Below are 25,020 nucleotides of genomic sequence, written 5' to 3' on the forward strand. Positions count from 1 at the left end.
GGCCATCTCTTTATTTCCTTGTTTGCAATCGCCTATTTAAAAGTCCCTGCGATATCTTGTATTTAACTAGACAAAATACCTTTTAAAACTTTATCAGGCCTAGACGACTTCATGCCATATACTCCCCACCAAGGTAAACAGAAAGGTTGCTCAATCTTATTTCACCGAGTTTCACTCTTTTCTGGCACCCCGAGTGATCTGTCCACCAGTCATTCTTAGCCCACACAGGCTACCTTTCCCACACCCACAGGTCCGCAATGCCCACAAATGAAGGGTCACTTCCCACCAAGTGCCGTGTTCCATAAGGCACGGCTGAAGGCCCTAACCCCGCAGGCACACGCGTGTCCAAGGCGGATTAAAAATGTGCACGTTCCTCCAAGACTGACATCTGGAACGATTAAAGAAAAGTATTTGGTAGCGCCCGGGGGGCTCAGCCGGTTAAGCGTCCGACTTCGGCTCGGGTCACAATCTCACGGTTTGTGAGTTTGAGCCCCGCGTTGGGCTCCCTGCTGTCAGCACAAACCCCGCTTTGGATCCTCTGTCCCCCTCTCTCTCTGACCCTGCCCCCCCCATCAAAAATAAATAAACATTGGGGGGGGGGGGAAAGCAAGCATTTGCTGCTTGAAGGATCCCATCGGGTTATCAGTCCTAAAGCTTCAAACAATGCAAACGTCGCCTTTCTAAAACGTCCAGAGTAAGGTCCCAATCACAGAATTTTAAACCTCGTTCAAAAACCGTCGCATAGACAAAACGAACATTTTGTACCGCTGGATATCATCCAAGAACGGCAGGTACTTGCACGTGACCGTTTCAGAAGTCAAAAACATTTTCCGGGGGCGCCTGGGTGGCTCAGTCGGTTGAGCGGCCGACTTAGGCTCAGGTCACGATCTCACAGTCCGTGAGTTCGAGCCCCGCGTCGGGCTCTGTGCTGACAGCTCGGAGCCTGGAGCCTGTTTCGGATTCTGTGTCTCCCTCTCTCTGACCCTCCCCTGTTCATGCTCTGTCTCTCTGTGTCTCAAAAATAAAATAAACATTAAAAAAAAATTTTTTTTTAAAAACATTTTCCGACGGTGTCTTGGTCCCCGGGGGCCACGTAAAACCGCCCATGCTATCTCTTCACAGTCCAAAGGCTCGTAGTGAATAAAACTCCAGGCCAGGCCAAAGGAACCGCCCTCCTCCCCCTACACCCCCCTGCACCCCAGCTCGGGCACCGCCCCCAGGTGCACCTTCCCCGGCAGGCCCCTCTGCTGGAGGCCCCCAGCCCTTCCTGGCCTGGCTCCCACAAAATCCTACCGCCTGCCTGTTCCATCCAGCCCCTCCAGGGCAGTCATAATGCATCAGAGGCTTTAGGGCATGGCTGTAAATCCAGGAAAGCCAGTAACACTTCAGTGAAAACGGCGCGTCAGTCCGAAACAACAGCTTTCCCCATTGTTCCTTCACAAAACCTAAGAATCCACCTTGGCTCAGTCGGAAGGACTGATCTTTCGGTGCCGTGTTGTTTCTACACAAAGCTGTGCTGTTTTGCAATTACAGATTTTCCAGTTTCCAGTCATTGGCTTCTCGGGGAGCTATAAAGAGCCGTCAAACGGCCTGAGGTGGTAGATCATCCCGAGGTGAGGTGATCTATATTCAAACCATCCCGAACCAGGGATCAGGCACGGGAATATTCGGTTTCGCAAGTAATTCTTCGAGAATTTCCTCTGAGGCAACAGGCAGAACACGGCTCACCTCCCAGATACCAGAGGAGTAAGTGTCAGTCCAAGTGCGAGAGTTTATAAAACTGCTCGATGTCCGATCAGAACCCAGTTAAAGGTAAACACTGTTTTCCAGGAGGGGGAATCAAGACTTGAGGCCCAGGGCCCGAGTGGCACAGCGTTATGTCGCCACAGGATCAGAGCCCAGCACTGGGTCCCTGAGACGCTCACTGCGGAGAACAGATCCCCAACCCACCTTCGACTGTGGTCCCCACTACAGGCCCTCCAGGCGGGCAAGCCAGCGCTCAGTAACTACCCTCTTGTGAATGAAATCCATCCTAAGCCCTGTTATCCGGCTGACGCGGTGGGGGGGAGGGGGCACATTCCTGATGCTTCAGACACACAAAACATCCACCCTTCCACACACACCGCTCCCACCAAAGCCCCGTGTGTCCCCTGTGAAATCAAAACCCTAGGATGTTGCCAACTCGCTTTCATACAGGCTCTCTCCACTCTGCTTCATCCCGCAGGTAAAGTCGTATAAGAAAAAACAAAACCGAGCAAAGGGGCATTCAGGAAAAGAGCCCCCTTTTTTTTTTTTTTCTTAATTGGCCATTACTTGGAATATCCATCACCCTGGTTAACAGTTTTCCCTGAGGGCCTATTTATTCCCCGCTCTCTGCCCAGATTCGTATTCTCTGCCTGTAATTCACGACTTCACAGAACGTGAAATATCCACTTGCGGATGGGCTATACGGCCAAAATTCATGTGGATGGGTTGCACCACCTTTCGCAACCGGACCTGTAGACTCCAGACCTTATAAGCAAACCGCAGAAACTAGAAACAACCGTTTGCCACCCAACCCCGATGGCCAACTGTGAAGACAAAACAAATCGGAAAACTAACTTTTTAATGCTGGCAGGGCTCCCACAGTGATCCTGGATCGTAATGATTTATTGTTGAAATAAGTCAACCGAAACGTTGACTCAAACGACCCACGGATCCAAGCCTTTCCTGGTGACAGTTTGGTCTCATCCTTAAGGTCACCTGGCCGCGCCAGCCGACCACGTCTCTGGGCATAGGTCCCTTTGAGAAGCCGCCGTGTCCCCCGGTTCCCACACCCTCTATCTGTCCCCCTCTCCCTGGCCCTGCGGGTCCTGCCTGGCGCACGGGGGTCAGCAGCACAGAGGACTACATCTCTGCTGCCCACCAAGCACGTGCCCGGCTGAGCCGAGACCGTCTTAGTCTTCGGCGCGCCTCCAGCCCCAGAGAGGGCCAGCTGGGTTCCCACACCGGCTCCGCCGCCGAAGCGGGCAGGCCTCTAAGTAACACCCAAATTACAAGTCCGCGTCCAGGAGCAGAAGCCAAGATCAAACGAGGCTACGCTTTTCAAAGAGCTCCCAGACAGACAAGCACACATGAGCCGGATTGTTATTATCTGGAGGAGACAGAAAAGAGACACCAAGGGAGCTAACTCCAGCCATATTACAGGGTGACTCAGGGAACCATCCAGCAATTTCCATCCAGCGCACGGGGCGGGCAGTGACCTTTGATCTTCCCAGACAGGGGGAGGGATGGCTGACTGCCGAGCATCTCCAAGCACAGCAGACAACCACTCAGTTAACCCTGGAGACCAGGTTTTAATAGCACAATCAGGAGCCACAGCCCGCTGAGCAAAGGGCCAAAAAGCCCCGGTCTTGAACTTGAAGCAGCCCAGGCCTGCTCCCAGCAAAAGTGCTGTGGGAAGCGGCGTGGGTACCCCTCCCACTCCCTTGGCCTAAGTGGGGAGCACGCCCCCAGCCCGAGGCAGCAACCTTCCAACCGGAGGCCACAAATCCCCAAAGAGCTGCCCGGGCCCTGCCCAAATGCGCCCCGGCATGCCGGGCGGGCCCCTGGCAGGTCCCCGCGGCTCGTGGCCCTCCAGGCGGCCTGGCGGGAGCCCTGCCGGCCACTCACCGGAAACAGACACCTCCATGAGCGCCTCCAGCGGCCGGTTGTTGTCCAGGTCCCGGCTCAGCTGCAACTCGCCGGTGGCAGGGTCCAACAGCAGCAGCCGAAGCTCATTGCCCTGCAGGAAGGTGTAGTTGAGGCTGTCGGAGAGGTCGGGGTCGTGGGCCGGGATGCGGCCGATCACGCCGGTGGGGAAGCTGTTGGACTTATTGGTGACGTAGTTGTTGAAGAGGATGTGGAAGTCGGGCAGCACCGGCGGGTTGTCGTTCTGGTCCAGGAGGCGGATGTGCACGGTGGCCCGGCTCACGAGCGGGGCGGACGTGGCCTGCACCACCAGCACGTACTCCCGCCGGACCTCGAAGTCCAGCTCGACCAGGGCACGCAGGTCCCCGCTCAGCAGGTCCAGCTGGAAGACCTCGGGCACGTTGCCCTCCACGATCTGATACATGATCTGGGCGTTGGGGCCTTCGTCGGGGTCGTTGGCACGGATCCTCGCCACCACAGAGCCCACCGGGCTGTTCTCCTCCACGAACAGCTCCAGCTCGTCCCTCTCGAACACCGGGGGGTTGTCGTTAATGTCCAAGACGCTCACCTGGACTTCCACCGAGGCACTAAGCGGGGCTGGGCTCCCCCGGTCCACAGCCAGGGCCCGAAGGTTGTACACGGCCACGTTCTCCCGGTCCAGCCGGCGCTGGGTTCGGATCACGCCGGACGTGGGCTCGATGTAGAAGTCGCCGTCACCATCGTCCCCACCCTGGAAGGTGTACAGCAGGCGGCCGTTGGGGCCTGAGTCCCGGTCCGTGGCAGACACCTGGAGGACGCTGGTGGACGGCGGCACGTCCTCAAAGACGGAGCCCTGGTAGAAATCCCGCAGGAAGCGGGGTGCGTTGTCGTTGGCGTCGAGGATGAGGATCTCCAGGGAGGTGGTGTCGGACTTTCGGGGGATGCCGTTGTCCCGAGCAGTGATGGCCAGCGTGTAGGCGGCCTGTTCCTCGTAGTCCAGCTCGGTCACGGTGTAGACGGTGCCCGTGTCCGGGTCGATGCGGAACTGCGGGACCGGGTCTTCCAGCACGTAGGTGATGCGCGCATTCTCACCCGTGTCCTCGTCGGTGGCACCGATGACGGCAACGGAGGTGCCCACCGGCCGGTCCTCGCTGACGCTCACCGTGTAGTGTGAGCTCTGGAAGACCGGCCGGTGCGTGTTGGCGTCGGTGACGTTGATGAAGACCTGCGCGGTGTGCGAGCGCGTGCCGTCGGACGCGCTCACCGCCAGCACGTACTGCCGCTCCTGTTTGTAGTCCAGCGGCAGCGCCAGGGTGATGAGGCCGCCGCCGCTCTGGCTGCTGAGCGCGAAGCGGTTCCGAGTGTTGCCGCCCGTGAGCTGGTAGGTGATCACGCTGTTGGCGTCCCGGTCGCGGGCCCGCAGGGTCAGCACGCTGCTCCCCACGGCCGCGTCCTCGTTCAGACGCAGCTCGTACACCGGCTGCGTGAACATCGGGTCGTTGTCGTTGACGTCTAGCACCGTGATGGACACGCTGGCGGAGGAGCTCATGGGCGGGGAGCCATGGTCCACCGCCTCCACCCCGAAGCGGTAGTGTTCCACCTCCTCGCGGTCCAGCTCAGCACACACCGTGATCCAGCCGGAGCTGTTGTGGATCTGGAAAGGGAAGTCCGCGGGCGCCGCGGGGTCTTGGGGCCCAGCCCCAGCCCCGCCCACGGCGGCCGAAGCCGTGTCCACCAGGCGGTAGCGCAGACGCGCGTTCTCCCCCGCGTCCGCGTCCACGGCCTGGATGTGCAGCACCGAGTGGCCCAGAGGCACGTTCTCCAGCACGGCTGCCTGGAAGGGGCTGCTCACAAAGATGGGGGCGTTGTCGTTCACGTCCAGCACCTGCACCAAGACCAGCCCCGAGGAGTTGATGAGCGGAGGCCGGCCCCCATCCTGGGCCTTGATGCGAAGCGTGTACTCCCTGATGGCCTCAAAGTCCAGCGGGTTGATCACATCCAGGCTGCCGCTCAGCGAATGCAGGTAGAACTGCCCCTTCAGGTTGCCGCTGACGATGCTGTAGTGTATGGCCGCGTTCTGCCCCTGGTCCCGATCGCTGGCCTGCACGCGCAGCACGGGCGTGTTGACTGCCACGTCCTCGGGCACCTGGACCACGTAGCGCTTCTCGCTGAACTGGGGGTAGTTGTCATTCTCATCCTCCACCACGATGTGCACGGTAGCTGTGGCGCTGAGCGGGCCCGGGTTGCGGCCCTGGTCGTTGGCCTCCACCAGCAGCTGGTAGGCGGCCGCCTCCTCCCGGTCCACCGCCGCGCGCTGTGCGCACCACGCCCGAGCGCGAGTCGATCTCAAACACGCCTCCCGCACCCTCCAGCAGGCGGTAGCGCATGTTGGCGTTGGAGGGCGCGTCGCCGTCGGTGGCGCGGATGGTCAGCACCTCGTAGCCCACCTCCAGATTCTCACGCACGCGCTCACGGTACTCGGACTGCTCGAAGACGGGGCTGTGGTCGTTGGTGTCGCTGACCGTGACGGTGAGATAGGTGGCGGCCGAGCGCCGCGGTGAGCCGTGGTCCACCGCGCTCACCTTGAGCACGTGCGTGTCCTTGGTCTCGCGGTCCAGTGCGCGGGCCGTGCTCACCGCGCCCGTGGCGGGGTCGATGAGAAAGTAGCCGTTGGAGCGCTCATCGAACAGTGCCTCCATCTGGTAGCTCAGGCGCCCCGCCTCGCCCTCGTCCGGGTCGTGCGCGCGCAGCTCGATGACCCCGGTGCCCGCTGGCTCGTTCTCGGGCACCGATACCTGGTAGCTAGGCAGCGGGAACTGCGGGGTCGTGCTGCCGCCAGCGCCCCGCCGAGCCCGCCGCGGGCCCCCGGCCCCAGCCTGGGGCCGGCTCGGCGGCGACGGCGACAGCGACGGGGAGGGCGTCCCAGCGGCCGCCTCCAGCGCCAGCTCCACCTGGATGGCGCCGGCCGCGCGCCGCAGGGCGCACAGCAGGCGCAGGCGGGCCGAGCCCCCGGGCGGCAGGCAGACGGGGTGGCGTGGGCAGCGGGGGCGGGGGCGCGGCGGGCAGCTGCAGGCGGGGAACGTGGTCAGGGCCGCGAGTGCCGAGTGCAGCGTGGCCCCGCCACCGCCGCCGCCGCCGCCGCCCGAGGCCGGGAAGCAGAGCGCCGCGCCGGGCCCCGGCACGGTGAGCACAGCCCGCGCCCGCAGCTCAGCGCTGGGGGCCCGTCGGCTGCGGGGCCGGGCGGCGCAACCCGGGCCGTGCGCGCGCACCCTCAGGCGGAGGCTCAGTGCCGTCGGGGCGCCGCGGGCGGTCAGGCGGACGAGCAGCGGCAGCGGGCGCCCCCCCAGGCGCACGCAGCCCCGGGGCCCCGCGCCCGGCCCGCGCCGCCTCCCCGCCAGTCGCCCGTCTCGGCTCACGTCCAGCAGCTCCCGCAGCGCCCGGGGCGTGCGCGCAGCGTCCAGCGCGTAGGTCCAGCCGGGCCCGAGGGCGAAGGCGCGGGCGCCGCCGGGCACGCGCAGCTCCCAGGCGGCAGCTCGCAGCCCCAGCGCGGGCAGGGCGGCGGCCGCAGCCAGGAGCAGCAGCGCGGGCAGCACGGCCGGCTGCGGCGGCGGCGCCATGGCCCGGAGCCCGAGCCCGAGCCGGGCGCCCGAGCACAATCCATGCACCCGGCGCGGCTCCGCATGCACCCGGCGCGGCCGGGGGAGGGCTCCTGCGCGCCCGGCGCCGGGCCCTCGGGGCGGCCCGCGCCCTGCCTCCCCGGGGGCCCCGGCGGGGACACCGGGGGCCGCGCTCCCGGTCTCCCCCGCAGCTTCCACCTCGAGAGCACTTTGCGAAAGTTTGCGAAGTTGGTTTCAAGATGGCTCCTCTGCGCGTCCCGGGAGGGCGCCGCGCATCAACCTGCGGCGGCGGCGGCTCCGGGCGGCTCCAGGTGGCTCCCGCGCGGGCTCGGCCGGGCGGCGTGGGAAGCGGGGCGGGCCCGGGCAGGGCGGGGGGCAGCGCTCCGGGAGCGGGCTGGGCCGCTCCGCGCCGCTCAGACCCCGGCGGCCGGCTGCTGCCTGGGCGGTGCGCTCGGCCCGCGCCCCCTCTGCCCGCGCTCTCCCCGCCCCCGGCCCCGCCGGGCCCCGCCCCCGGCCCCGCCGCGTATTGTTCGGCCCCGGGGGGGAGCCGGCCCGGAGGTGCGCGCCGGGAGGATCGCTATGGAGACGCGGGGGCGCAGCCGGGGCGGGGGCTGGAGGCCGGGCCCACTCCCCCTGCGGCCTCCCACCCGGCCTCCCCGGGAGGGGTGGGGGGGGCGGGGCCGAGGGAGCCCGGCCGGGAAAGGCGGGGCAGGGGGCCCCCGGGCGGCCGCTACCAGTGGGGCGGTGGCTCTGCTGGTCCCTGGCTGGGCGCGGCCCGGAGCGCCCCCCCCCCCCCCAGAATACGCCGGCAGAATCGGTCGGCGGATTCCGCCGCGCAGGTGGGACCCGGGAGGGGACAGAGGGGTGCGGAGGTGCCCGGGAGGGGGCCGGATTGCCCGCCCCGGGTTGCGGACCGCGGGTAGCGCTGGAGTGCGGTTACACGTTTACAGCAACATGCCGGAGGCTAAGGTGCTTTTACCGCCGCAGAACTTCCCTGGGCTTGGCAACGCGATAGGCAACTAAGCGAATCCGGGTCCCACTGGGTTTAAAGCGCAACTTTTAAACGAAAAGGAAAATGACCCGGGTTGACATTTGGGATTTGGCGTGGGGACGGCGGAGGCGCCCGGTCCGAGCGTTCGCGGTCGCGCGGTCCGGTCGGGGGGCCTTCTGGCTCCTCCCGCAGCGCGGCGGCCGGGGATCGGGGAGCCACCTGCGGGCGCTTTGTAAGTGTGACAGCACCCCTTTCACCGCCTCCACGCCCAGGGCCTCCTGCGGGGAAAAGACGACACAAGAGAGCTTTAGACCTGACCAACGCACCGCCGCCTTGTGCGGGAAACGGGTGGACATTGCCCCCCCCCCCACCCCCCCCCCCCGCCCCGCCGCCTCCTGCGGAGCACAGCTTGTGGGGCGGGGGGTTAGGACTCTACCACACCCCCACCTGCGGCGAGGCTTTAGTATTGTGCCACCCCTGGCTGGCACGCACTCGCCCTCCGGAGAACTCTGGGTGCCAGAACCCCAGTCCAGCTCCTAGGCCTGTCGGTGGCGTCTCTCCTTCCCAGAAGGCTCCCTGGGTCGGTCGGGTAGAAAGATCTGGGTGAGAGGTGTTGCGAGCAGGTACTTTTGACAAGAGAGGTGCTCGCTCCCACAGTTCCAGACTGAGCACAGGTGGGGTAGGGGTCAGCAGAAAATGACCAACTCCAATAGCGCTCAAAGCTACTGAATATCTTTAGGCTGAAGCCAAAAATGAGCATTTTCTTCCCATTAGCAACGACTTAAAGAGGTTATTATTAGCCTTAAAGGTAGATTTGCTTTAGAATCTTTTAATCTGGGAGTTTCCACTGGCAAGCCCTTTCGGGAAATGTGTGCATGGAGGGAGGGGAAGGAAAGAGAGCAGTCCATCATCCCTCAAGTGTGACCGTCCAGGACCTCCTTCCTCTTGGTTGGGGAGGATCAGATGGCAGGAGTTTTCCAGTGGGGAGGACAAGGAGGATCCCGAGCCCAGAGCTTTGCAGTGGAAAGCTCCAGGCCAGGGTGAGGGGAAGGCAGAGAGACTGGCCGGAGCGAACCCCAGAGTATTTCTCAAAAGGAACTTTAAATAGGTTGGGTTGGGGTTTCTATAAACAAAGGGCTCTGCTGCACTGTGCCTGCCGGTTTTTGAAAATTCAAATGCAGTGAATGAGTTTGGGTGTGGGCATAGTTTCCCCGAACAAGACACCTGCAGGCTGTGAGGTAACCGCCAGGGCCACTCTGAGCCACTTCCTGGTCCCAGGGTGGGGGGAGGAAGGAACGCATGGACAGACCTGGCTAACATGATGTCCCGAGAGAGCGAGCGAGAGAGAGAGACCCCAATGTTCCGTTCACGTGTGGGTTCCCAAGCAGGCCCACACTGCGTGTTTAGGAATGCGCACAGAGGAAAGATTCAGAAACTGCAAGGAGGTGATGTGAGTGTGGTCAGGAGGAGGGCTGGGCAGCGGGGGACGTCCAGTTCTGGACAGGGCTAGCGGCTTTACGATCCTACATCGAACTCCGTGCACAGGCTTTATGCACCTTTCTGTATGCACAGGCACTGTGTCTGCAGTGTTAACGAATGGGGGTGGGGGGTTGCGGAAAACAGGCTGCAGCTGGCGTGGGGGGTGGGGGGGGAACAGGCTGCAGCTGGGGTGGGGGGTTGCGGGAAAGCAGGCTGCAGCTCGCGAAGTGACCGCAGGGGTTCTAGGTGCGTCAGCAGAACGCGAATCCGAAAGGGCTGGCGCCTCAGAGGGGTCGCGGTCCAGTTCTGACTCTAAGCGGTTGTGTGACCTTCGCCAGGGCCTAACTCTGGAGGAGATACTGGAAATAAGAGTAGTTTGGATTCCTCGCCTCATTAGAGGATTATTAAGACCTGGTAGGGGCACCTGGCTGGCTCAGTCAGTGGAGCATGGGACTCTTGATCTCAGGGTTGTGAGTTCGAGCCCTGTGTAGGGTAGAGATTACTTTAAAAAACAACAACAACAACAACAACAACAACAACAACCACAGGGCTGCCTGGGTGGCTCAGCCAGTTAAGCATGGGACTTCGGTTCGGGTCATGATCTTGCGGTCCATGAGTTCGAGCCCCGCATCAGGTTCTGTGCTGACTGCTCAGAGCCTGGAGCCTGCTTCACATTCTGTGTCTCCCTCTCTGGCTCTCCCCGCTTGCACTCTGTCTCTCTCTCTCTCTCTCTCTTTCTCAAAAACACATAAACTTAAAAAAAAAAAAAAAGACTGCATAAAGAGGCTGGCACAGGCCTGGCTCTGGAGCAGGTCTACTAGGGCTAACTTTTCCCGCTACCCTGTCATCATCATCACTGAGCACCAGGTCATGGTTGTTTGCTCACTTCCTCGGTGGTCCTGGCTGAAATTGTGCACTAAGGGGCGCATGCCCGTGCCAGTGCTCATGCAGAGGCAGGGGCTGTAACTTTCATGCAGTTTCCCAGGGGGTCTGTGCTCCGCCCCTGATCCAGTCCACTCTCAGTGTGTTCACCGAAAGTGAACTGAGGTCAGGGGGCAAAGGCGTACGCCTGGGGGCTGGCCTGTCCTCTGGTGGCTGTACCTGAGGGGCTGAGCCCCACCCACCTGCCCTTCCCCCTGGGGGTGGCTCCAAGCGGGAGTCCCTCCCCGTGGGTCCCCACCGTGTCTGAGGATGAGCATCCACTCACTGACTCTGAGGCCCCTCCTGGGGGTGGGGGTGGGGTCACATCAGAGTGGGAGGGGCTTGGAGGTTAGCAGTGGTGCCCGTGCCGGAGAGGCCACTTGTCTATTGGTTTATGTGCCTGGAGGGGCTGCCACTCCTGGGGTCAGGGGCTCAGTGACTCCTAATTGATGTTTATATTTTGCACACGCCCCTGACGTGTTTCACCTGAATTGAGTGCTTTAAAAAGAAAAACAGGGGCGCCTGGGTGGCTCAGTCGGTTAAGTGTCCGACTTCGCTCAGGTCATGATCTCTCGGTCCATGAGTTCGAGCCCCACGTCAGGCCCTGTGCTGACAGCTCAGAGCCTGGAACCTGTTTCAGATTCTGTGCCTCCCTCTCTCTGACCCTCCCCTGTTCATGCTCTGTCTCTCCCTGTCTCAAAAGTAAATAAAACATTAAAAAAAATTTTTTTTTTAATAAAAAAAGAAAAACAAAAATTTTAAGGCAGAGCTGTGGATCCCTAGCATTGTACATGTTCTGGAAAGCATCTTAAAACATTTTTTGCTGGGGGCTCGAATCAGAACCCACATGAATTCTGGACTCTGTTCCTCACACAGTAAATCCCTGAGCCGATCTTTAAATGGGGAGGAGGCAAAAAGAAACACCCCAGTGGTGAAAGCCAGAAAGCAAGTCTGGGCTGGGGCTTGTTATTTGGGGTGGGGGGAGTTCAGAGGGAACAAGCTCTTGCAAACAGAGTTCATCAAGCCCCTCTTCGCTCCCCGGGGCCCCTCGCCTTGGGTGGGGTTTGACTGGTGGGAAATCCCGAGAAAGTCCAAACTCGGAACAAAGACGGGACCTCAACTGAATTAGAAGGTTAAGAGAAGTGAGGGGGCAAAGGGAGTTTAGAACCTAGTCTAGAATGTTTCGTGTACTAGGGCTTTCCTGAATGACCCCGTATCGTTCGTGACAAAAAATAAAATTGTTTTCCTGGTTGGAAGTTACCAGAATCTTCTAAATAGAAATGCTGTGGTTTCTCTCAGGCCCCCAGGCCCTTGGACTGGGGCTTGTGGCCACAGGTCTTGTGTCCTGAGCTACCACGGCATCTCTGGGGAGCCCAGGGTTGAAGGCAGCAAGGGGCCCCTGTCCCGCCCTGGTCCTCAAGCCCACGGAGCAGGTCCTGGGCAGGCCCACCTGGGCCCCCTCAGGCTGCACTGGCCTCTAGTGGCCGAGCACAGTCACTGCCCCACCCGAGTCTCGGAGGTGCCCGCCTCCCTCCCTGCACAAGGGCCCCCCAGGTGCCCTCGGGGAGCAGAGCGCCAGCCGGCAACAGGCCCTCGTGGGCACCTGTGCACACGTAACGTAGGCGGTGGAGCCGTGAGAGACCGCCACCCCTGCTGGCCCGAGCAGGCTGGGCCACGCGGCCTCCCGACTACACCGCCACACCTGGGCTCCTGGGACTCAGCAGGTTAAGGTAAGGGGGCCCCTCTCCCTGTGCTGGATGCTTCTTAAACTGAGGCTCACAGCACATGGCAGGGGGCGGAGCTGGCACTCAAACACCTTAGGTCCCCAACCCGCAGGGAATGACCCGAGGCTGGCCGACCAGGAAGGGTCAGATCCAGTACCCGAGCCCCTGCAGGGGAAGGGAGCAGGTGGAGGGGCTCCCGGGAACCGAGGAAGGCCACAGAAGGCAGGACCAGAGCCGAGCGGAGACCCCGTCCGTGGTGGGAGTGGGGGAGGCAGATGCCACTGAAGACTGGGCACTTGGCTGACGTCCACGGTGGCGAACGTACTTGTATCTGTCACTGTTGTTCCCAGCATCACAAAGCCAGTGGGGGGAAGCCCGTCGTCTTAACTGGATTATTTCCACCACCACCTCCCCCCCACCCCCCGCATATCTCCCTTCTTTTTCAAAAAAGATATATTTCACACACCGTAAAATTCACCCTTCTAAAGGTGTATGACTCGGTGGTGTTGAGTGCCTTCGCAAAGCTGTGTAACCATCACGCTGTGGGATTCCAGAACGTTCCCATCACCCTGAAAAGAAGCTGGTATCATTAGCAGTCACCTCCACCCCCCACCCCACCCCTGTAGCTCCCTCCTCTGCTGTCTGCCTCTGTGGGCACTTCCTATAAATGGGACCTACAATGTGCAGCCTTCCATGGCTGGCTCCTTTCCCTGAGCATCATGCTTTCAAGGATCATCCACGTTGTACCACGAATCAGGGCTTTGTTCCTTTTTAGGGCTGCGTAATATTCCATTGTATGGATAGACCACATGTGTCACCCGTTCATCACCTGATGGGTATTCGGGTTGTTTCCACTTCTTGACTATGAACAACCTCTCTTCCTTTTTTTTTTAAAGTTCCGCCTCCAGTGCAAAGACCAACACGGGGCTCAGTCTCACAAACCATGAGATCATGACCTTAGCCGAAATCAATAGTCGACGCTCAGGGTGCCTGGGTGGCTCAGTTGGTTAAGCATCTGACTTCAGCTCAGGTCATGATCTCATGATTCATGGGTTCAAGCCCTGAGTCAAGCTCTGCGCTGACAGCTCGGACCCTGGATCCTGCTTTGGATTCTGTGTCTCCCTCTCTTTCCTCCCCCCCCCAAAATAAATAAACATTAAAAAATTAAACATTAAAAAAAAAAAGAATCGTACACTTAACCGACTGAGCCACCCAGGCACCCCATAACCTCCCTTGCTTTTAAATGGAGGGGGGAGAAGGCAAGACCTTTCTCCCTAAAAAATCGCATGCAGTCTTTTTTGAAATTATTTTTTGTTTGTATATTTTGACATTGTGACCACAGCCACACCATCATCAATGGCTCTCAGGGGACTTTCCTGGGGGACTTTCCTCGGTCCCTTCTAGGTCCAGGGAGGGGCGCTAATAATGCCCCAGGCAGGAGGGGGCAGAGTGAGGTGGGAAGCCAGTGACCTCTGGTTTTCTGCCCCTCCTCCCAGCACCCGGGCCTGTGGAGGAGGACTTCCCACCCCAGCAGCCCCGAGGCTGGGGATACGCCAGCTCTCCGTTCACTGCCCCCGGTAGCCTCCTTCCCTCCTGCGTGCATGCACGCATTTATTCCTTCTATGTCCATTCAATGCCATGGCTAACAAAACAGGCAGCACCCTGCCCTCACCTGGAGAGGTCAGCCTGTGGGAGAATACAGACAATTAACATAAGGAAATATTCCACTTCGGGGGAAGAAAATAGAACAATGGCGACAGAGTGGCAGGGGGGAGGGGCAGGCAGGTGGGCTATTGGGGGGGGGAAGGGATCTGGAAAGGCCTTTCAGCCAGGTGACAAAGGAGCCTGCAGGACATCTGGGAGAGGCACACTCAGGGCAGGGAAGATCGGCCAGTGCAAAGGGCCTGGGGCAGGAGTGTGTGCGCTGGGGGTGTCTGAGGCCACTGTGGGTAGAGGACAGGGAGTGGCAGGGGGTCACATGGACCACAGCCAGGACTTTGGTTTTTCTCGTGAGTCTGACAGACCTCAGGCAGTGGAGTGCAGGAGAGAAGGGTCTGTGCTTTCACATCGTCACTCTGGCTATGGGAGGCAGATTCGGAAGGCCACGGTCTGGGCTTCCTGATGGGACCGCTGGGCCGTGGAGGTGGGAGGGCTGGGGTGCAGAGGGGAGTCCGTAGGACTTGCCCCTGGAGTGAAGGTGGGGGTGGGGATGGGGGAATTAGGAGTCATCAGGGTCCCCTCCAGCATCTGGGCCCAGCATAGGAGCCCCTTCCTGTCCTCCCCACTGCACACCGTCTCCCTCTGATTCAGCCTGGGGAGCACTCACCGGGGTCCTCCTCCTTGAAGCCTCTTTGTCTACAGAAGGGCCCCTGAGAACCCTGGGGCTGTGGGGAGGCAGAATGGAAAAGTCCCCCGGGTCTCCCTCAAGAAGCCTCCACCTCCGCACATCCCTCCTGGAAGGGAGAGGGTGACCTGGGAGGCCTCCCTCCTTGTTTGTTTCTCTCGCTCCGTTTGCAAAGTATTTTTGGGGTGCAGGGAAGATAACCTTGGGCAAGAATGATTCCATTAGTGATTGTGAGGGAGACCCGGACAAATAAAGAAAGTTCCCAAATCCTAATTACATCTTCTTAAAAACAACAAAAAAAAACGGGGGGCGGGGGGCGGGGGGGAGAAAGCTCTCTGCACCCGGGTCACAAAGCTTGGGAGCCAATCCTGTCCGTCTGCCTCCTCTGCATGAGTCCCCTTCCCAGGAGGGACGCCGGTGTCCTCATCTGAAGGACAAAAGCATGCTGCGGGGAGGGACGTGGCAGCCGAGAAGGACCAGCCCCCGGGAGCAGTGGCTGAAAGATGGGCGCTATTTTTGCCATTGTCGTGATGGAATGTCCGCTCCTCCCCTCCCCCCAGCCCCCCAACACTCAACACCCGAGGCCAGCCGCCTGCTGTGTGGATGTGTTGGAAACACAGCGCAGGCCTCCCGACTCTGGTCACCCAGAGAACCGGGGAAGAGCGGCCGCTCAGAGGACAGGGGAGGGGGCCACGCTGGGATGCTGGGGCAGGACAGGGGGCAGAGAAGCCCAGCCCTGTCTGAAAAGTCTGAAGGAACCTGGCCACCTCTGGGCTTCCCCCAGGGCCTGGGGGCGGGGCCACCTGGCCTCCACGGGAATCCCAAATTCCAGGAAGCTTGGGAACTCCGGCCATCTGGCAACTGGGGGTGCGGGGGACAAGCCTAAGACCCATGTGGCTTCCAGGTGAGACATAGCAGCCCTGAGGAGCCACCAACACCACTGGGCTCCCGGTCCCCAGACCTGCCAGGGAGAAAAGGCGTCCCCTCATCCTTCCACGCCAAGGGAGGGGTTAGCCGAGACCGCCAGGGAAAAAGCCAGCCTGAGGTCCTGGAGGCTCTTGGAGTCGTGGAGGGGCGGGGGCGGGGGGGACGGGGCTCTGGGTCCCCCCCCAGGCAGCAGGGGAGCCCCGGGGCCCCACCAGCTGTGCCGGCAGGGGAGGGCCCTCCCAGGGGCAGGGGTGATGAGTCACACCCTGCTGGGACTTGGTGCGCGAGCTGAGGCCTGCAGCTCTTGGAGGAGAGCAGACCCTGCCCTGATCAAAAGGGAAAAAAGGTGGGGAGGACACCATTAACAGGCCAGAGCCACCGGGCTTGGGTCCGGACGCAGGAGGCGTGCTCGGCAAGTGTGGGCCCTGGGCGCCCACGGAGCTAAGGACAGCAGATCCCGGTGACGTCCGCGACTGGCCGCCGCCTGCTTGGGGGGGACCCGAGGACAAGGAGGGGCTGTTGCCCGAGGCCTCGTTTCCTACAGGTTCCAACTTCTGTCAACGTTGGTTAATTGGTTGCTTTGCAGGATTTGAGGCACATGTGCCTGTCTGTCCACCAAATCCGCTCATTTGCCCGCTCGCCCCGGGAAGTGGGTGCGGCCGCCTCTTCTGACCTCACCCCTGTACAGAATCCACAGCGAGTGTTTGCTGGGGGCTCTGTCCCTGTCAGGGACAGGGGGGACGCTGGGCAGGGACAGAGCACCGGGCAGGGAGTCGGAGGCCTGGCAGTGTCGGGCAAGGCCCTTCTCTTCTCTGGGCCTCAGTCCCCTCCTCTGTGAAATGGGCTGTATCCATTTCCCGTGGCTGGCGTAACAGCATCCCACAAACTCCGCGGCTTAAGCCACGCGTGTACTCTCCTGCGGGTTAAGTGGAAACGGCAGCAGCTCTGCAGCCTTCCTGGGGGTCCCGGGGAGAACCCATTTTCTTGCCTTTCCCAGCTTCTTGAGACCACCGACCTCGCGTGGCTCGCGGCCCCTCCAAGTTCAGAGCCGGCGGCGGCCAGTCGCCACAGCCTCTCCTACGTTCCTGGGCTCTGAAACCAGCTCTCTGGCCTCCGCCCTTCCACGGTCAAGGATCTGATTACATTGGACCCCCCCGGACGACGGAGGGCAGTCGCCGCATCTCAAGGAGGCTCTCCTTCTGGAGGGAACTGCTGACCAGCAGCCCGAACTCCACCTGCAGCCTTAACTCCTTTGCCACCAACAACATAGTCGCAGGTTTGGGAGGTTAGCACGTGGGCATCCAGAACGGGGGCACTCTTTTTGGCTGCCATGTGGGGGTTAAGCTCGGGCCTTCCGCGGGGAAGCCCCGCCCCCGGCCTGCCAACGACAAAGGACCGGGCAGTGCTGTCCACAGAAGCCTGAAGTATCCATTCGTCAGCAGTCACTCCTGACCACGGTGTTTCTGGGAAGAAAAGGAGGCCTTTGTCCCAGAGCGGAGGCCAGGAGCATTCCCGAAGCTGGTCCTCTGAGGGGTTCCACCGTGACCCCCAAACCTCACACCGAAATGTTTCCTAGGGCCAAGACTGGGGGGGAGGGGTGCGGGGTGAGGGTGCTGGATTTCATCCGGGCCACACACCACTGCGGAGGACCTCCCTGTGCCCAGCTCTGTACTGGATGTGGGGCCCATGGAATCTGATGTGCTGGCCTGCCCTCGCAGAGTTCAGTCTACTGAACACATCCTGGTCAGAATACTGTGGGATAAAACCAGGGGACAGGGTCACTCCAAAGAGAAAGTGAGGGGGAAAGGTGTCTGAGAAAGCTTTCCAGGGTAGCTGGGTTTTGCTGTGTGAGTAGGAGTTCGCCAGGTAGATGGGAATATGGAATTCTAGCTGGAGGCAAAAATTTGTGCCAAAGCATAAAAGAAGAACAGAATACTCTGTGCGTGTGTGTGTCGGGATGGGGGGAGAGCATAAGCAGTTTGGTATTACTGAGGGTGAGATGTAGGGGGCAGGGGTTGGGGTGAGGTCAGAGGCAGGCAGGGGCTGGGTTAAGAAGTCTAGCCTTTATGCTATAGGCGATGGGGGTTTTTAGCTGTAGAGGGATGTGGTCAAGGACCGTTGGGAGAGCAGTGAGGGTGGGGAGGAGATTGACTTACAAAACTAGTCAGTCCCCACCATGGTGAGGTGGTGCCCAGAGAGCCCGGGTACAGATAGGATTTCTGCTCCCTGTGACATAGGAGACCCCAGGCTGGGACAGGTGAGAGGCGGGTCACCCCAAAGCCCCGGCCAGGAGTTTCCTAGGAGCAGGGAGCAGGTGACCTGCCCCAGGCATCCAGTCCCACGAGAGTTCTGCTCTCTTGTCTTTCTTATAGACAGAAATTATGGCATTTGAAAGTCACTCCTTTGACTAGCGTCCTGCTCATGAGCCCACTGTGCAGCATAGCTCCTCCGGGAGGCCGGCTTGGCCGTGACAGGTGGAGAAGTGGGCTTGGCAGATGCAGCCTGGATCTGGGTTCCAGTTCCGCTGTTCTCCGGCTGCGTGCCCAGGGAGGAATTCCATCTCTGTTTCTTCCGCTGTAAGGGTGTCTGATTTGGCTTTTACCAACTCCTGCTGAGGACTCGCGATTCTCCAGCTCCACTGTTGTAACGATACTGCCTGATCTCCCCCGTGGGAGCATCACCCACGTGCAAAGGGCCTCACAGGGGCCGGGCAGCCTGCCCAGGGACACGTGGTAGGAACTGGCCCAAAGGCCCTCGCTCCCGGCCACCTCGGGCCACTGCGGAGCCCAGGACCCCTCGGAGATGGCCCCTTTGCAGCATGACGAGACTGTCACCCGCTGCTTACCGGCTGCAGGTCTGTGTGAACCAGGCTCTCGTGTCTCTGGTCGGTTTCAGCTCTGGTTTCCCACTGAGAAGGTGGGGAGGCTGCCGTGTGGCAGACGCAGCAGCTGGGAGCCCCCGCTTCCCCCCCCAACCCGGTGAGGGTGAGACGGCCTGTCCTTGTCTGGTCGGCACCACAGAGGATCAGCGGCAGTGATCGGAGGGGCCGAGGTGCACACCCAGGTCCCTCAGGCTGCCTTCCGTCCCCCTTCCTGCACCTCCCCGGAGACCAGGGGCTCTCATGAGCAGCCCGCAGCCTCCTGCCAGGGAGAAGGGGGTACAGAGCTGCAGCAGGAGGCACCCGCTCTATGGCGGGGCACCCCAAGGGCTGGGGCGTGCACACAGGGAGGCGTGGGGGTCACCTGAGCCTTCCCGTCTTAAGCAGCTGTGCACAAACACACACGAATATACGCACAAAGAAAATCACAAATACGTGCTGTGCGAGCCTCCTTCCGTCCCTCTCTCCTGCCGCTCAGCCTCTCTGTGCCCCTGCCTTCACGATCTCTCTCTGGCCTGTTTTCTCTGCTTCCCCGTGTGCTGCGATCGGCCCCGGCTCCTGAGCTGGCCCCTTTCGGGCGGGGCATCCCGCGTGGTCCTGTCATCAGGGTGAGGTGGAGTGGCGAGGGTTTGCACAAAGGTGTCCGGCCGAACGGGGATCCCCCGCGGGCCTGCTGGCACCGGGAAGGGGCCGTCACACAGGGGCAGTGGCGACGGATCACTGGAGGTTCATTCATCCTCTCGGCCCCTCGTTACACCGGGCGTCGTGCATTCTGCGATGTGACTTCTCAGCTCGTTGGAAGGGGGAAGCTGTCTCCCCGCGGTGAATCTGGCGGACGACCTCATGACTAGTTTTGGCCCATAGAATCCAGTGGCAGTGCTGCTGTGCCCGTCCGAGCCTGGCCCCTGAGTGCCCCAGGCCCCTCTGCTCTCCTGCCGAGCCCTGCGCACCTTGGGTACAAGCCCGACCGTCCTGCCGGCGGATGACAGAGCACAGGGAGCAGGGAGAAGCTGGCCCAGCTGGAGCCTGGGAGTCCGGCCACGAGAGCAAAGCCGCGGACTGACCCACAGTGACTGCAGGTGCGCCAGCCAGCCCAGGCCCGCAAAACTGCCCAACCAGCCCGCAGACTCCCTCCTAAGTTTTTTTTGGGGGGGGTGGTTGTTACGCAGCAATGGATAGCTGATACAGGCACCGTACGCACGCCTGTGAGTCACGTAGATATACGGCGGCGGGAGCAGCTCTCAGAGGTGTGGGGCCTCGCTGTGACTCCAGCAGGGCCCCCAAATGTGGCCGTGGCCCCTCAAGAGAAGCGTCCTCGTGGTCAAGAACATGGCTTGGGTGTCCCATACATAGACCCGAGCCCGAACACAAGATCCACCACGCTGTGGCCAGGCTCCAAAGGTGGCCCCCAATGAGCCACCTCCCCTGGTGCCCCCACCCTAGGTCAGTCCCCTCCCACGCCAGATCCGGACCGGCCGCCGATCTCGCAGCCAAAGTGGCTCTGGGCCAGGGCCAGACGTAAGCCTTCGGGAGATGTGGCAGCTTGGGACCTTCCATTGTGGGAAGGCCGCTGACCATCCCCGTGAAGAGAGGCCACGTGGGGAGGCCCTCGTGGCTGAGGCACTGTGGAGAGAGAGGCCACCCAGAGGCCGTCAGGCTCCAGCTAAGTGACAGAAAAGCTGCTTGGACAATCCACTCCCGGCCACCATGTGACTGCACTTGCGTGACAGACCCACGAGCAGAACTGACCGCCCAGCTGAGCCCAGCCAACCCACGGAGCCACGAGAAGTAGTAACAAAGTGCTGTTTTGCCTGAACTCTACTGCCCTTCGCAAACTGTGACCCTCAGCCCACGAGGGCGGCCTCCTTCCCCCGAGCACCAGGAAGAGCGACTTCAGAATGACGCTTCTGTCCCCGCTCCAGCCATCGGGGTTCCAGAAACGTGGGTCTAGTCTTAGCCCTGTAACACGTCTTCCCAGAATGCACTCTGAGGTCACTTCCCCCGTTCAAGGGCCCCCGCCGTCCCCTCCCGTCTGTGCCTCTGGAAAGGGATGGTTCATGTTCTAGTTGTACTTTGAATGTTGCCTCCCCTGGGGGTCCCCCAACACCTTCCCCAGCCTCTGAGGCGGCCAGGGTGCTCCTTCTCCTGTGTTCTGCTGCCCCCTGCATTTGTCCATTACAGCCGTCAGTGCCCCGTGTTGCAGTCTGCCCCAAAGGTGGCCTCTGAAGGCCAAGGCCAGCTCTTCCCATCAGGTGGCACCGAGCGGGGGGGCCCGGGACAGGGGAGAGGATCGATCAATCCCCATGGGATGGGTGAGGCCAGGCCTATCTCCAGGGACAGAGCCCCGGGGACATGGGTCCAAACAGGGCTGGGCTGGAGACAAGTGGACGTGGACAGTGTGGGACGAGGCACGCCTGGATGAGAGGAGGTGGGCGTGAGTGGGGCCGGAAAGCCCTTGGGACTACGGAGCCCAGGCCTGTCCTCGGGGATGGGAGGGACGGGTACCCTGTCACTGTCGTAAAGGCTCTTTCATTATGGCCATCTTCAAAGGAGCTCGGTCGGGTTGTATCCACGCTGCCTGAAACAGAGGGGAAATCCGGTAGTTTTCTAGATGGAGTCCAATCAACATGGCCAGCTGGACCTACTCTGGGAGCCTCACCAGCAGCATCCCAGCGTCTCCTCAGGACTCCTTCAGCACGTGCCCCCGGGCACACCCACCTGGCCCCCAGCCCACCCCTGCGGGCTGTCACCAGGAAGGCAGTGCCGTCGCAAGCCTCCGATGTCCGCAAACAGGCTTTCCGCAGCACGAGAGGAAGCAGGCGTAAGCCAGGCCCCATTCCATGGGTTGGTCCAAAATAACCCACTGGGAAGTAAGCTGAGACTCACACGAGCGGCCAAGGGTACGACACCCAGGATGAGTGGTGAGTTGACCTGCCTTCTTGGCAGCATGGTGATCAGACGCCCTAGATGCCAGGCTGCTGCCAGATTCTGGATAAATGTCTACAGACGTAACTTTATTGCATCGCTGAGCTTGTAAGAAAGCCCCACCTTCCAAAAAAAAAAGAAGGAAGAGGAGGAGGAGGAGGAGGGGTGGGAGGAGAAAGAGCTGGAACTAGATAGATGAGCAATGATCATTTTCCCCGGGTGCTCATAAGAGATAGAGACTGAGCTGTTGCAAAGTGGTGGGCGGTCAGGAGGTGACCCCAAGACTCCGCCCATCAAGCTGCAATCCTCAAAGAAGGCGACCTTCTCCAGGAGAGAGTGGTGCCAACGGAATCTGCCCGCCCGCAGAGGGACCCTGCTGGGAAATCTGGGTGTCTGCTTCAGGGCTCCAGATAGGAGATATTTAACGACGATAATAATCTCCCTTGAGAGTTTGCAACCGTAGCAGAGGACCTGAGTAAATATTTAAAGAAGACAATCCAGATGGCCAACGGACACAGGGACAGATGCTCAACATCACTCGTCATCGGGGAAACGTACATCAGACCACAAGGAGACAGCGCCTCACCCCAGTCAGGGTGGCTCACATCAAAAAAGCAAGCAGTAACAGGTGTTGGAGAAGATGTGGGAAGAGGGCATCAGTTGGGCACCGTCGGTGGGAATGCAAACTGGTGCAGCCCCTGTGGAGAACAGGGTGGAGGGTCCTAAAAAAAAAAGAAGAAATATCAAAAGATCCAACAATGCCACTACTGGATATTTACCCAAAGAAAATGAAAACATTTATCCAGAAAGATATCTGCACCCCTATGTTTATTGCAGCATTATTTACAATGGCCAAGATATGCAAGCAGCCCAGATGTGCATCGATACACGAAGGACAGACAAACAAGATGTGTTTATATGCAATGGGACAGTACTCAGCCATAAAAACAATGAGATCCCGCCTTTGCAGCAACTTGGACGGACGTCGGGTATTTCATGGTAAGTGAGTGAAGTCAGACAGAGAAAGACAAATACCATATGATTCGACCTTGATGTGGAGTCTTAAAAGCAAATGAGCAAACAAATTTTAAAAAAGCAGAAACAGGGGCGCCCGGGTGGCTCAGGACGTTGAACGTCTGACTCTTTTTTTTAAGTTTATTTATTTATTTTGAGAGACAGAGAGAGAGAGAGAGAGAGTGCAAGCAGGGGAGAGGCATGGAGAGAGAGAGAGAGAGAGAGAGAGAATCCCAAGCAGACTCCACACTGTCAGCGTGGAGCCTGCCTCGGGGCTCAATCCCACAAACTGTGAGATCGTGACCTGAGCCAAAATCCAGAATCAGATGTTTGGGGCACCCGGGTGGCTCAGTCGGTTAAACGTCTGTCTCTGGATTTCGGCTCAGGTCATGATCTCACAGTTTGTGGGATTGAGCCCCGAGGCAGGCTCCATGCTGACAGTGTGGAGACTGCTTGGGTCTCTCTCTCTCTCTCTCTCTCTCTCTCTCTCTCCCCCCCCCCCAACTTTCCCTGATTGTGCTTTCTCACTCGAAAGAAATAAATAAATTGTAAAAAAATAATAATAAAATAATAAAAAAGCAGAAACGATCGTAAATACAGAGAACAAACTGACGGCTGCCAGAGGGGAGGGGGTTGGAGGGATGGGGAAATAGGGGAAGGGGATGAAGAGATACAAACTTCCAGCTATAAAATAAGCAGGTCACGGGGGTGAGAAATACAGCCCGGGGAATACAGTCGATACTATTGTAATCACGTTTTATGGTGACAGGTGGTGACCACACTTACGGTCGAGAGTATAGCTTAACGTATACAATTGTCGAATCCCTATGTTGCACACCTGGAATTAATATCACATCACATGTCAACTACACTTGAATTTAAGTTAAAAAAATACAAATAAAAAAAGCATTTGCGACCACAGGCGCGTTCTCGTGGAGTTGCTGGGGTGACGTTTAGTCTATGTCACGGACAAGGAAATCCCAAGTAAGAAATTAAACTAGAACTGTCCCGATCAGGAGTACCCCACCCCCCCCTTGTGATGGACAGAAGCAAACAGACAAACAAAAGTTTTCTGGAGGAAGGCATCCCAATAGGCCTTCAGGATTCCTTCAAATGAAGCACAATCAAGTATAAATTTGCAATAAAAAGATGACAAAACAGGGGCGCCTAGATGGCTCAGTCTGTTAAGCGTTTGGCTTCGGCTCAGGTCATGATCTCACATTTTGTGGGTTCAAGCCCCTCGTCGGGCTCTGTCCTGATAGCTCAGAGCCTGAGCCTGCTTCAGATTCTGTGTCTCCCTTTCTCTCTGCCCCTCCCTGCTCGTGCTCTGTCTCTCTTACTCAAAAATAAATAAACATTTAAAAAAAAATTTTTAAAGGAATAATATATATTAACGATGTAAAAAGACACATTTGGAGAAAAAAACCCAAAATCACTTTTACAGATGAAAATATAAACATTGAAGGGCCCCTAGATGGCTCAGTCAGTTAAGCCTCTGACTTTGGCTCAGGTCATGACCTCACAGCATGCGAGTTCAAGCCCTGCTTTGTGCTGACAGCTCGGAGCCTGGAGCCTGCTTCAGATTCTGTGTCTCCCTTTCTCTCTGCCCCTCCCCTGCTCGTGCTCTGTCTCTGTCTCTCAAAAATAAATAAACGTTTAAAAAATTGAAAAAAAAGAACATATAAACTTTGAGACTTTTTCTAAAGTTTATTTATTTTTTTGAGAGAGATAGAGAGTGAGCAGGGAAGGGGCAGGGAGAGGGAATCCCAAGCAGGGCTGTGAGCTGACAGCACAGACATGGGGCTTGAACTCACAAACTGTGAGATCATGACCTGAGCTGAAACCAAGAGTCAGACGCTTAACCGAGGACGGAGCCACCCAGACGCCCCTAAACGTTGCAACTTTAAACCCCAGGCGATAAATAGCTGAAGAGAGAATCAGCACATCAGAGCACAGGTCTGAAGAAATCTCCCAGGAGGCGGCACAGGGAGATAAGGAGACAGAAACTATGGAAGAGAGGTCAGGAGGCCAGGAAGGCAGCGCGAGAGTCTAACACGTGTTTGATCAGAATTCCAGAACTCCAGGATGCGGAGGAACTCGCTGGAGGAGGGAGAGGGGCAGCGGGCTGTTCCAGGCAGAGGGAACAGCATGCCGAGGCACTGAGAGCCTCACCCCAAGCCAGTGTGCTAGAGCCCTTGCTCTGTTGCTGGCCTTGTGCAGGGCAATGCTGGGGCACAGGCCTCTGACGCTCTTCCTGCCCAAGCAGCAGGCGGCCTGGTGGGAAGCCAGCTGCAGCGACGTGGACAGCTGTGTTGACATCTGGGCAGCTCCACCTCCCCTTTGACTGCTAACTGCACCCCGTCTCCTCCCCCCACCCTCAGGCCACACGGTCCAGGTAGCCCTAACCCAGTCCTTCGTGCTCCGGGGGCATACCTATGACCCCAGCCAGGTCACCCACGGCCAGTGAGGCCCAGTTCTAAAACTTTTGTGAGAACAGTTGGGCAGAGGGAACCTCAGGCTGCTGTCAGGGGAGAATGTTGGCCCAGGACAGC

The 25,020-nt window shown here is 59.4% G+C and overlaps 1 protein-coding gene across 1 annotated transcript in view; it reads right to left on the minus strand.

Annotated features, from left to right (window-relative positions):
- CELSR1 (cadherin EGF LAG seven-pass G-type receptor 1) overlaps window positions 1-7,602 on the minus strand; it is a 137,819-nt gene extending 130,217 nt beyond the window's left edge. The window contains 2 exon segments of the mRNA XM_053895727.1: window positions 3,652-5,962; window positions 5,964-7,602. Of these exon segments, the coding sequence (XP_053751702.1) occupies window positions 3,652-5,962; window positions 5,964-7,265 (3,613 nt within the window). The 5' untranslated portion in view covers window positions 7,266-7,602.
- Between the last annotated feature and the right edge of the window lie 17,418 nt (window positions 7,603-25,020).

Source organism: Panthera pardus, unplaced genomic scaffold (assembly GCF_024362965.1).
Source record: "Panthera pardus isolate Hobbes unplaced genomic scaffold, ASM2436296v1 HiC_scaffold_6, whole genome shotgun sequence".
Lineage (NCBI taxonomy): Eukaryota > Metazoa > Chordata > Mammalia > Carnivora > Felidae > Panthera > Panthera pardus.